Source organism: Quercus lobata, chromosome 4 (genome assembly GCF_001633185.2).
Source record: "Quercus lobata isolate SW786 chromosome 4, ValleyOak3.0 Primary Assembly, whole genome shotgun sequence".
NCBI lineage: Eukaryota > Viridiplantae > Streptophyta > Magnoliopsida > Fagales > Fagaceae > Quercus > Quercus lobata.
This window is the reverse complement of record NC_044907.1, coordinates 9,526,487-9,540,421: the sequence shown is the minus strand read 5'-3', so window position 1 is coordinate 9,540,421 and position 13,935 is coordinate 9,526,487. Positions and strand designations below refer to the sequence as shown.

The window sequence follows — 13,935 nt, the reverse complement described above, 5'->3', positions numbered from 1 at the left end:
AGCACGCTATAATCCTTGATAGTGTCTTAATTGGCAATACAGTAATTGAGGTATTGAAAGTGATCCTAAACTGATCTACTAGAAATAACTAGTGATGTGAGAAGGGTGAAAATTTGAGATTGATTTTTTTTTTTTTGAGAAGAAGAAAGAAATTTTTTGATTTGGAAGGAAAATGACAAAATAATTTATTAGAGAGCTATAGTAAATTTCACTCCCATGTTTCAAATACATATACATCTATCACCCCAAATGCATACTATCTTTTTTCCTCACTCTGGGAGTTATTGTAGTTAATTTTAATTTTAAGAGGGTCTTTTAAGACTTAAAAGTTATAATAGAGGCTAATTGGAATAAGGTTTTGGTTTATAACTTTGTAAAAAAAAAAAAAAAAAAAAAAAAAAGAGCTAGGCTGACAATATTTTTACAATAAATGATAGGTAATAAGTTATTAGTTTTAATTTAAACTTATCAAAACTACTTTTTTATTTATCAATAATAACCTGTAACAACTTGTTATTCAATATTTATTGTGTGAAAATATCGTAAAATGTATTATTTCAAAAAAAATGTGATGAAAGTATTTCTAAAAACAAATGCACAGGGAGGGGAGATAGATGCTATTGGATATTCTCCTAATTAGCTTTTATCAATTTGGAGTAGCTTTTTTGAATTGAATATAACATTTTAACTATTTTTTTCAATAAAATTTAAAAAGAAAAAAAAATTATAGGCGCTACAGTTCAGTAAAACTGATCAAAGTAATTTACAAAAACAATATAGTTAAAATATGGATTTTACTAATATACACCTTTAAGATATATATTAATAAATTATTTTAGTAATTTTTTTATAAAATATAATAAATTGATCAACTTTTTTGATAAATTTTATAATTTCTTATAAAAAGTTTCTAATGAATTAATGTCGGCATTCAGGAGCCTTATAGTATAAGTATTAATACTCACTAGTCACAAACCTGCGCGTTGCGCATGATAATTATTTTTATGGTAGTTTTATTAAATTTTTTTATACAATTTAAACTAATTTAATAAAGAGTAATGTATTTTGTAATTATATTTTTATTCATTATAAGAATAATCATAAATGTAATATAAAAACAATCATAAATTTAATCATTTTTGTCGTACTAAAATGAAAAAAAAAATACAAATTTTCTCAAAAATTCAAAAGGCAATTTAACGAAAATATTTATTTTTTAATAAAAATTATTTATAACATTTTGTGAATCATTAAAAAGAAAATAAAATTTAGAAATTATTCTTTTAGTTTTAAACAAACTTTCTCAAACTTATTTTTTCTGCCTACAATCCAAAACACTGAAAAAAGTAACTAAAAAAATTAATAAAACTTAACTATGATTAATTGGACCAATTAGGAAAAAAGATTGTTATTTATAATCTACTAAGGTTATTTTCTTTGCGGAAATTGTAATTTCTTCCACCCAAAATATATTATCAAATAATCAATTATTAGCAAAATCTAAGAATTAAATTTCTATATATGCATTGTTATAAAATAATAATAATAATAATTAAAGTAAAATTGCGAAAGATAAAATTTGTCTCTCATCCAATAACTTTTGTTTAGCCAACCTTTGCTTTTCTCTAAATAAATTGCATTATAGAGTACTTTTAATACTATTAAGAGTACTTTGTCCACCACAAAGGATTAAAAAATAAACAAAAATTATTAAAGTCTCATAGTTTAACATCTAAATTGAGCACTATAAAAATCATGCTATCAAATTACAGTAACTACCAAATTAAATTATCCAAATCATGCTATGTATTAGAATAATATTATATTTTTATATTTAATCCTTTACAACGCAATAGGATAACATTTAACAATCAAAGAGAGAGAGAGAGAGAAAACTGAATCGCATTAGCCTAAAGTAGATTAAAGAATATAAAAAATTATCAACCAAAAGCGAAGATGCAAGAAAAATAAAAAATAAAATCCACTCAAAAATTGTGTGTGTGTGTGAGAGAGAGAGAGAGAACCTTTTTTCTGTAAGGGAAAACTATGCATGGAATGAATGAGATAGTGACAAATTTATAGTAAGAGAGTATGAATAAGAAGAGACAAAAATAGAGGAAGATGAAGGGAAAGACGAAGAATGATATTAATGTAGAGAGTAGCGGGGAGATGAAAAGGTGAGAGAATGAGAGAAGGAGAAATGTTAGAGAAGTAGTTGGGAGATAAAAAGGTAAGGGAGGGAGAAAGGTTGGAGAAGTGTAAATATGAAATAAAAAAAAATTATAAATAATTATAAGAAAATGGAAAAAAAAGAAGAAGAAAAAAAGAAGATGATGACGTGGACGTTGACGTGGCTCAACATGAGCACAGCAGCATTAAACTCTACGTTTCAGCTTTTAGTAATATATTGATTTCTAGGTACTATAAAAAAAAAAAATAACACTCATTTCTATGGGGCCAATGTCAGATATCTTTTCCTTGTAGTTGGACTTTCTAGGCACAAGTAACTTCAATCATTTTGCTAAAAAAAAAAAGAAAAAAACTTCAATCATTTACTACAGCCACTCATGTTTCCGAACAACAACAAAAAAAAGGCTAATCATCACTTACCTAAGAATGAACTATTCAAGTTTGGGACTTACTTTCGTATGAGTGGGCATGCATTAGAAAACTTTGTATTTTCTCCATCGCTCGGTCCTGACTCAGACAAACACTATACCTGCTATCACTCCTCACCATAAAAGCACCAACACACACTGACACACACAACCGAGTCAATAGCTTCACACTAAAACACACAGATACACACAGAGAGATAGAGAGAGAGAGAGTCACAGAGAGGATGAGTGGAGAGGAGAAGGTGGTGTGTGTGACTGGAGCTTCGGGTTACATAGCATCATGGCTTGTCAAGCACCTGCTCCAACGTGGGTACACTGTAAAAGCTACAGTTCGTGATACAAGTCAGTGCCTCTCTCTCTCTCTCTCCAATTTGTATCAACCTGTTACTATGAACTGAAACTGCATGCACTTTTTTAATTTTTCTTTTTGGCTAAATTGTAAATGACACATTCTAAGTTTGAATGAAATTTATATAAATTGATAAGGGTATTTTTACTTGAGTTTTTAAGTTTCCTGATTAATAGTGTTAAAAAATATATAGATTTTTTATGTGATAATTTTTTTTCAAAAAATGTTTTTTCATTTTAATTGCATATTTAACCTCAATTTTTTAAATGGAATTGAATGGAAGGACTGAATTAAATAAATTTGAAACTTAAAGAATTCAATCGAAAGAAAATAAAATTATAGGACTTAAATGAATTTTAATCAAATCTAAGGATACAATTTGTATTTTAGCCTTTTTATTTATTTATTTTATCTACCAATATATGGACTGTTATATTATTTAAATGGGGTGTCAGAATTGTACAATTTTTTTGTTCTAGGCTTACAAAATCTAATTTTGAGATCGAAATGAACAAAATTTGAAATGAGATAATCCTTTTTCCTAGTATCTGTAAACTATGCGCATACCTATCAATATGGTTATCTATGTTGTAATTTACCTTAGCTAAAATGGGACATTGAATATAGTTTGGTTCTTAGCGTTAACCCAACCAGGCCTGGCCTGACTCATCTTAGACATGACATTGATATATGTAATACAATTAAGAAAAACCGAATTTACTTATACTTCATTTGATTGGGGTAAGTTTTATACACAACAAGCCTATCATGCTTTATTCAATTATAGGTTTGCTTCCTTGGAATGGGAGCTACTCATGCACACCCATATAGGTTGTGGTAAATGACCCCACCCACTTCATTTTGGGGCCAACAGTGAGTAATAAATTGTCTACATAGATCCACTGTGAAAAATGATACATGGAAGTATTTAATTTTTTGAAAATTTTGTAACTTGCTTATCATGTGACCATAGTGAATCTGTGAACATGAAGTGCACACAAGTGGTGGTGCATCAACTATTCACAATTGTGTGTTGGATAAACTAATTGTCATACTAAATGATATCATATAGGATGAGACAGTCTATGGTTATGAACTTTTGTTACAACTCTGATGTAGTTGATCATGAATGGTGGAAAGTAGAAGAAATGGTATAGGATCTAATAGTAGATTTTTTACATGGTTTGGTCACAAACTCACAATTAGGGTTGTCCAAGGACTTGCCAGACTCGACCCACTCGCTGCCGACCAAACCCAACCCGCCACCGACCAAACCGACTGCTCTGGTGGTCGACAACGGATTTCATTCTCCAAAAACCGAGATCAGTGGGTTAGATATCGGATCTCCTCCTCTCAAATCCAAGAAACTCGATCCGATCGACCCATCTATTTTTCCAGTGAGAAAGTGTAGATCTGACGTATGTTGGGATTTTTTCAGGAAGACCTAGCTAAGATCTTGTCGAAAACGGCCGAGATCTCATTGGATCTGGCGAGATCTGGCCGGATTTTAGCCATTTTTCAAATTTTTGTTGTCTGATTTCTACTGTTTTTCATCTTTTCTTGGCCAGATTCTCATCGTTTTCTAGATAATCAACCCTAACCGATCCACCCGACATCCGTGGAAGCTCCGACCTGTCTGATCTTATCAACCACTTTGGTCAGCAGCAAGTTGAAATTTTGATCACCCGATCTAGTCGGGTCAATTCCAGGTTAGGCACAAACCTGACCCGGACCGACTCGTGGATAGGCCTGCTCACAATCATATTGCATTGTAGGCACACTTATTCTTCACATTTTTTTTCTTTTTTATAATTGTGAATGAGATATATTATTAACAAGTAACAAAGTACAAAACCACACAGCTTAGCTCTAATCACTAACCAAAGGACTAACTTAAATCTTTCTAGAAACACATACAAATATCATTGAGAGAGTACTACCCCACTCCACCAACAGCAAACACACTCAAGTTCTGTAACATAAGAAAACAGAACATCTTCAAAACAAACCACTGATAAATTCCCTGCTCAAGCGCTCTTATCAGTTATCAAGAACTTTTGTAGAAATACCGCACCCCAAGCATAAGCCTCTATTTAAGGCAGAGTTTTGAAATTCCCTATAGCAAGCACATAGTGCTTTTAACTTCACATTTTTCTTTCTTACCTTTATTTTTCATGCAGTCATTGCTACTAATAATTTAGCCTTGCAATTGGAATTTATGCATATATATTCCACAGATGATCCGAAGAAAACAGAGCATTTACTTTCACTTGATGGGGCTAAAGAAAGACTTCAGTTATTCAAAGCAGATTTACTAGAAGAAGGATCTTTTGATTCTGCTGTTGATGGATGCCAAGGTGTTTTTCACACAGCATCCCCCGTTAGTCTCACTGCCAGTGACCCACAGGTTCATCCTGTATTGTTATTTATTGCCTTTGTGTAATGTATAATCCATATACTGTGATAATTTTTCTATCAATATGGTGAATAATTTAAGGATCTCAAAGCAGCTTAACTGTTTTAGCAACATCTGACTCTTACATGTTCAATACGTTAAAACAATATAGTGAAACGGGGAAAATTGAGTAATAAAAATAAGTACTTATACTTAACTTTTTAGAGAAGCATTCTCAAGCCTTAATCCAGAAGTAGAGAGGACATTGAAGAAAATTGTTTTTAGTGTAGGTTTCTCTAATGCAGTGACTTTGGAGGGGATTCTTCATTTTTTCTTCCTGATCATAAAGATTGTCAAAGAATTACTTCTATTTGCTAAAGGACACCTCCACTCCTAAGAAGGATACCTAAGTCAATGCCTTACGTAAAAATTATCAATTTTTATTCTAATTGCAGCTCAAAGAAACCGGATGTTTCATGCTTTCAACATTGTCATCTGCAATTACATTTGTTTCCCCACAGTGTTGCAACTGGAAATTTTTGAAAGTACTGTTTTTAGTTTTAATTGTTAGATTGTTCCTAGAAATTATTCACAAAGACATTAGAGAAATTCTACCAAGTGATACAATAACGATATTGTTACATGATAAACTTGTCTAATGAAATGTTTTCAGTTTATCTAATATTTTTCATAAATTTATTCTTATGGCGCCTACTTTCACATTTTTTTTTATATTTCAGTCACAATTAATTGATCCGGCAGTGAAGGGCACACTTAACGTTCTTCGATCACGTGCAAAAGTTCATTCTATCAAGAGAGTGGTTGTAACATCTTCTATGACTGCAGTTATGTTCAACAAAAAACCACTGACTCCCAATGTGGTTATTGACGAGACGTGGTTTTCGGATCCAGTTGCTTGTGAGGAGTTGAAGGTGTGTGTATTTCCTTTTAAGTGTATCTTTAATAGGACTATTATATAGCATCAATCTTAAAATAGTTTTAATGAAAGATCTATGATAATGTTTTGATGATGATTTACTAAAAAATAGAAATGTAAGAGCTATAATATTTTGACTTTATATATCTAGTACTATAAGTATGGTTGTTTTCTGAGAAACATTAGAGAATATCATCACAAGGTTTGTTAACTTGCATTCTCGGTAAGAAATCCATGTCAGCATCTAGGCTCTTTTTACTTTCTTGTAATCATACATTTCTCAATATATATATATATATATACATATTCATTTTTAATGTAATTATAGTACCTAGTAATTATTTCATGTTCTAGAATCAGATATATGTTGAACTTATAGATTTCGATGTTTCCAAATGTAAACGTAAATTTTATAGATTTCTAGGAAGCTCTTAATCAAATCATAGACACATTACATATATATATTTTTTAGTCCTACATTTCAATCCTTTTTGACCAAGAAATGTTCCCATTTAATTGTTTGGGGTTTTTTCAGCAATGGTATATGATTGCAAAGACCTTGGCTGAGGAGGCTGCTTGGACATTTGCTAAAGAGAATGGCATAGACTTGGTAACAATAAATCCAGGCTTTGTAATTGGCCCACTCATTCAGCCAACTCTTACCTTTAGTCTTGAGGGGTTTTTGAAGATCATACATGGTACTTTTTGGCAACCAATGAGGACTACGTGTATTGTGTTTCTTTCTAAATAAATTATAAATATTCAAGTATGATTAGCTTATCATATGACAAATTAAAGTCACAACTGGTTTAGTGGATGAAGCATGGTAAGTGTATATAGGCCTATTCCAGTAAATTGTGAGCGCTACAACTTTTTAGAATACTATGAGTCTATGAGCATGATCTAACATTAGAACTTACTAGGTATTTTTTGAGTGATAAGTGACCGTTTTATGAGACTTACTCCTTCTCCGGAAATTCCTTGTCCTCTTTCTCACACAAGGCTTTACTTAATTCTAGTCCTCTTAACATGGAATGTAAAAATTTCTCTTTTACTTACAGTTCATTTGAAAACAAGGAGGTTTTAAACTTGACATTGATCTGCAAGTGCCAAGCCCACTAATGCCACTTGAAATGTATAGGTTGTGGTTCAACCTATGTTCCATGGATAAAAAAAGCTTCTATCTCAACATACACAGCTTGAGAATATGCTTTATAACTTATATATATCTTGTACAATTTGAGGACGATAATCAACATCTATTGAATGCAGGGTATACTTGCTATATAAGGTGAACTGTTTCAACAATGATCTCCAAGCATATTCTTTTGATAAAATGGTCAACTGATCAAAATGAAAATTGTGTTTAACTGTATTGGCCTATTGAAATTTACTCTCTCTAGCTACATCATTCCATATAATGCTATTGATTAACTTGTTCACTCCTTCCTTTGTGCAGGAACTCAAACATTCCCTGATGGAATATACAGACTTGTTGATGTTAGAGATGTTGCAAATGCACATATTCAGGCATTTGAGAATCCTGTTGCTAATGGGAGATATTGTATAGTTGGAGGAGTTACACACTATTCTGAAGTTTTCAAGATATTGCGCAAATTTTACCCTAGTTTGCAGCTTCCTGAAAAGTGAGTTATTTATTTCCATGATACTGAATGTCCCTTTATTGGTGCCATTTTGTAACTGACAAGTATGACTCAAGTGGAATACATGATTCATTTAACTAAATGATTAGTTCAATTAATAATTTTCTTTTGTCAAATAATTTTTTTTTTTTTAAGAATTTGCTTTTGTCACCCATAGTAATTGTTCTTACACATCACAAAAGTTGAAGAAGAGTCAATTTTATCTTTCATTTTTGGTTGAAGTGAAGATGACAAGCCTTTGCAGCCATTATACAAGATATCCCAAGACAAGGCCAGAAGTTTGGGTATTAACTTCACTCCTTTGGAAGTGAGTGTTAGGGACACTGTTGAAAGCTTTAAGGAGAACGGCATCATCACTATTTGAATTATCTTATTAAAAGGGAAGTGATGCTAATAAGTACAAATAAATTGTGTATTGCTCATCTTGACCGGTGTTTGTTGGGCTTGAATGCTCCCATTGGATTAAGATTTATAACTGTAATGCTTTTGGAAATATTATAGCTGCACAACTTATAAATCAAGTTTCACTCAATCAGAAATGAGACATTGAATTTGAAGCTCAAGTTTTCCAGAGACATTGAGCTAAAAAATTCAAGTACTCTAGTCCTGTAATTTGGGAAGTGTCTTGAATATATGAAAACTGTGAATCCTACTGGAGCCAGGTGGCTTCCAAATTGCTCACCTTCCCAATATGATAAAATTTTGACTTCAAAACTTAAAAGGTTTGAATGTGATTTGCAAAAGTTATCATACAAAATTCCCAATCCTCCAGTAACATTTTTATTATATAATTGAAGTTTCTACCACCAATTTCCGCCAAAGAATGATTATGACTTAGTACACTTGCAGATCATATAATACAGTTTCTCTACAAAAATGCACACATTCATTAATAAAACTATAAATGTATTGTGATGCAGAGCTGCTGTTTGAAGAGCATAAAGGTTGAAAATGGCAGCTAGGTTCTTTAAATAAATTGAAATATGTTCACATCTAGCCATTAGTAATAATCAATTGGTTCTTTGTGGTATTATAATTGATTTTTAAGTTTTGTTTTGAAGATTGTATTCAACTGTCTAGTATGGTGTGGAGTATATGAGAATATAACTTTGAAACTTGTGTCTTAGGAATGTCTTAAGCTGCTTTATTAGTTGTGTTAGAAACTATCTAGTATTTATTGCGTGTTCGTTACAAGTCAGATTCTGTAATTCCTTATAAACTTCAAGGAAATTATGATGAAAGCAAGCCATCTTCGACAAAAATTATCAATATCCCAAATTGCTCCATTTTTTGCCTTTGAATTTATTTGTTCTATGACAAACTAACAATTTTGCTACCCTATCTGGATGCATCATCTAATACCAGAGCTCGTGGGATTTATTAAGATGATTTCTGTGGTTTTGGAGTTTAACAGGACCAAAACAAAAACAAAAACAAAAAAAAAAAAAAAAAAAAAAAAAAAACAAAAAAAAAAAAAGTAAAAAAACTTAATGGATTAAAATGACAATCCACTAAACTTATAGGTGTAAATTGTACTTTAACCAAAATAAAAACAAGGGCAATCCCGCCAACCCGTCACATGACATAAAATAAAGGAAGAAAATAATGGGAGGTATTATCTAAATATATTTCTAGCACTGATTAAGCCCCATAGATTGGAGTTGATGGACCTACTTGTTTGTCCAATACAACAACCTTTAAGAATTTTTTTAGTACAAGAACTGTGTCAGGCCTTGAAGATGAGTGGGTTTGTTGTATGATTGAGACGGCATAAGTACCTATGGGGATTTTATATGTAGATTTTAGATATAGATCCTCAAAAACTATTCTTGTTCATTGCTCTTATTACTGCTTCTTATGTACTATAACACTAGAACAACATGGCATATCATTAGATAAATGGAACCCAAATCACTTGTCTCCATTTATGTGAAAACCAATAGATGACCAAAAAAGTGGTGCTTTACAACACCATAAGTTTCCAGTATATCTACAACTCTTCAATACAAAAAGGAGGGAGAAGGAATAATTCTCAACCTAAAAGTTTGAGAAATTTAATCAAAACAAAGAAAAGTTGTCAGTTTTTATATCCTTACTCCAAAGACACATCACAAGGACAAGGACATAGACAAGGATGCGGGTATGACACAATGACACGAGTAATTTTTGAAAAATTATAACATAAAACGGCAGGTATGACACTAGTATAACACGGATACGACACGGTTAAGGCACCCTAAATGAAGTGTCCGTACATCTAGATTGAGAGTGCCTTCTCCACAGAAACTGCAAGTTTGTCCCCCTGCAAAAAAAAAAAAAAGAAGCAGCAAACAAACAAACAAACAAACATTGGCAAAGCCTCACACTTCAGCCTCTAAACTACAAAACAATTCAAAACAAAACTCTTCACACAAGCTTCTCAACTACCAAACAATGCACTTTCAGTGTCAAAGATTCAAATTTGACAAGTTGAATAAGAAAAAGTTCCATTTAGTTCAATTCTCTTTTCCACACTTTCTTAGCAACCAAACAGACCACCACCAATAAAAACCAAGACCCAAATGCAAAAACTTACATTGTTGAGAAGCTTTATTGACCATTTGTTGAAGCTCTTGAAGCCCAGTGTTTTGATGAAGTCCAGTGTCAAAAGACACATCACCTTATTGGTAGTCATTTCTCTTTGCTCATCTCCCACCTCCATTGCTAAACTTCAAATTCAAAGTATTTTGTTTGTGTGTGGAATTGCAAGGTCTTTTTTTGCAATTTAACACCATTTTGCTAACAATTTCGTTAGTTAGCATGTTTTAGAAACTATTTAGGAAACTAACAACTCAAGTCTAGTAAACTCGAGTTATTTTTGCAGATCTTAAACGATTTTTACAGATCTTAGAGAAGAAGAAAGAAGAAGAAAGAAGAAAGAAGAGAAGAAGATCTGAAGAAAGGAGACCCATGGAAAAGAAGGAAAGAATATCGAGGGAGAAGAAGAAGAAGAAAGAAAGAAGACACATGGAGAAGAAGGAAGAAGGAAGAAGAAGGAAGAAATAAAGTAGAGAGACCCACGAAGAAGAAGAAGAAGAAGAAGAAGAGGAAGTAGAAGAAGGAAGAAGAAGAATAGCGAACCTAGCACAGGAACTCGAGTTTAAGACTCTTGATTTTCTTCACTGAAGGTTTTTGGGTTTCAGAGTGAAAGAAAGAGATTTTTTTTGCAATTAATACCAAAATCCAATTGAAAGAGAGAGAAAATAGTTTTGACATGGAAGCACCTATATCACCTGGGATAGGACTGGAAAACGTATCGTCAGAGAGATTTAGGAATTCAATCTCACCAACTAGAAAAGGAATAAGTCTTTCAAAGAGGTTGGAACTTAAATCAATGAGTGCATTGAGAGCTACATTTAATGGACTTGGTAGCTAGCCATGTAGTTGATTGAAAGAAACATTTAGCAATGCTAAATTAGAAATAGTTTCCCAAAACCAGCTGGGGATGGAACCTGAAATGCTAGCATATGAGAAGTCTAGATGCTTGAGCTTCTTCTATGATTTAAGCCAAGCTGGAATTGAAGTACCCAAATGACAATTACCCATATATATAAAGATCCTGGACAAACTGCTTACGGGCTTGGAACAAATCTTCCCCCATAAAAAGGCGCATTTTGGGGTTTAAGGGGAAACCCCCATGATTCGCCTTCCTCCTCTTCCTTCATCTTTCGATGGGAACTATTCACCATCTCCTCGGCCCTACACATAGCTTGGATGGCCTGAAAGGGAAGAGAAGTACAATTAAAAAAAAAAAAGAAAAAAAAAAGAAAGTAGAGAAGAAAAAAGACTTACCATGGCTAGGTCCCTCTTCAAGTCAAGGAAGACCTTATGTTGCCTCATGGACCTGAGGTCAATCATGTCTTTTGGCAGAAACAGGGATTGCTCCATAGCGTCAGTCACATACTCAACCGTTCCCTGCTGGAAGTCTCGGATAGAGGCGTCACTAGGGAGAGCAGTTCCATCCAGCTCCATGCGTGGGGCCCAGGCTAGGGCTGCAGCTCGGTGGTCGCCCCTCTTCTCTCCCTCATTGGCTGACCTTGTCTGCATACCTCTGGGCTGCTTGGCCCCACTCTGAGGTTCAATTTCTTGGGAAGGGTGGGTTCTCCCAGCTTCTACCACTTCCTTACCATTTTCCTCCCTCTTCCTCTTGTAGCCAACGAGATCAACTCTGAGGGATTGGGTAGGTGGAGAAGTGGGAAGCTTAGACTGGGCTACCTTCCCAGGTGTGTGTCCCCTAGGCTGAGATTCCAATAGTTCTTGGAGGGTGGACCTTTGCTTGTGCTGTATTCCTAACTTGTCTGATGTGTTAGCAGCTTCTTGGTTATAGCTGGATTGGGCTGGGGAAGAATGACTGAGGTCACCAGTTGAGGCTTCTAGGGACAAAGGTCATTAAAAACTTCGAACTTGTCCTCAGAGTCAAACCCTTCAACTACCTCTTCTTCTTTTTCTTCTTCTTCCTTTGTGATGGCCGGGTGAAAAGAAGTGGCTTCACCGATTGTATGCTGTGGTGGTAAGGCTACCTTTGGTATGCCTTCAGGTATGGGATCAGTGGTGAGCGTGCCTTCGGGGATCAGACCAGTGATGAGAAAACCCAGAGCGGCAATGCTTATCCGATGTAGACGATGGTTCTTTGCTTTGATGACGCACTTCGGCACTTGATAGCTTTTGGAGATAGGGGTGTAGCCGAGGATGAGGTGTGTTGCTTTGAGCTGTCCGTCACTATGGACGAACACCTCAGCCTTTAGTATTTTGTCTAGGTTTCGTTGATTGACAAGGTTGAAGTTAGGCACGACATCGTTCTTATTTGTAAAACCATGAGGAAAAACAGAAAAACATCGTTAGCAAAAAAACAAAACGAATCAAAGGAAAACTCATACAAATATTCAACCTAAACCCAAGACCCCACTTGGTGTCCCCTCTTTCGTCGAGCAAGGGAGGCCATCGTGCCACTCCCTTAATACGATCAAGAAGTCCTTGTTTAGGCCTTTGTTAGAATCGGGAAGGCATTAGATGAGCCTAACCATAGGGTACCTAGATTTTAGGTAATACCCCTGCTCCTTTAGGTGGTGGAGGTTGTAAATCCAATTGACATCGTGGTGAGTCAACCCTAAGCCCATTTTTTCATTAAAGGTGTCTACACTCCTAAATATTCTAAATATGTTTGGGGCACATTGGGTGGGAGATAACCTATGAGCCCTAAGGTAATCCCTGGTAATGGTGCCTATGGGAATCCTCATCCCACCCTTTATAAAGGAAATTATTGGGATTACCACTTCTCCCTCTTGCCTTTTTTCAAGCTAGTCTCCCTCCTTACAATACCTAATAAAAACTCTTGGTGAGATCCTATACAGAGCTCTAAAGCTCTCTATACCCTTCTCGAAGTCTACCAAATTGGCAAACCTACCCATTCCTAAGAGGGATTTGGAGGTGCTAAGAAGATAAAGAGAGGGAAGAAGAGCTGAGGAGAAAAAGACAGAGAAAAGAGAAGTAGATGGAAAAATAAGTGAAAAGGTTTATGAAGACTTACACGAAGAAGACAACTCTCCTCGAATTGACTCATAGTAGGTGTGAAAGCATGAGTGAGTTGGGTAAGTTTGCAGGTTCAATGTATGAGCTCTAAAGTGAAATGAATGCTAAAGTGAGATAAGTGATTGATTTGAGTAGTATTTATATCAAAAGAGAGTTACGAGTGGGAAAATTCCTACCCTGATTCCAGCAAAATTCTCAATCGTTGGATCCGCATCACACCGTAAAACGTAGAGAACATGGAGCTGTAAAAATTTAATGAGGGCACGTCTTGTATGCCGAAGCGCCAGAAGCGAGCCTTAGGTAGTTAAAAAGGCATCTGCGCAATCAGGAGTGATGTATGATGAGTAGAATGGATGTGGCGATATCAAAATCCTCCTTATTGCCCGAGGAGCAAAAGATGGGAA

General features: G+C 34.3%; 1 protein-coding gene across 1 annotated transcript; it reads left to right on the top strand.

Annotated features, from left to right (window-relative positions):
- Positions 1–2,681: 2,681 nt before the first annotated feature.
- On the top strand, positions 2,682–8,514 carry LOC115986508 (cinnamoyl-CoA reductase 1-like). Its single transcript, XM_031109619.1, has 6 exons — positions 2,682–2,960; positions 5,205–5,374; positions 6,103–6,294; positions 6,835–6,997; positions 7,759–7,945; positions 8,183–8,514. The coding sequence occupies exons 1-6, from the start codon at positions 2,843–2,845 to the stop codon at positions 8,325–8,327; spliced, it is 975 nt and encodes a 324-aa protein (XP_030965479.1). The 5' UTR covers positions 2,682–2,842; the 3' UTR covers positions 8,328–8,514.
- The last annotated feature ends 5,421 nt before the right edge of the window (positions 8,515–13,935 follow it).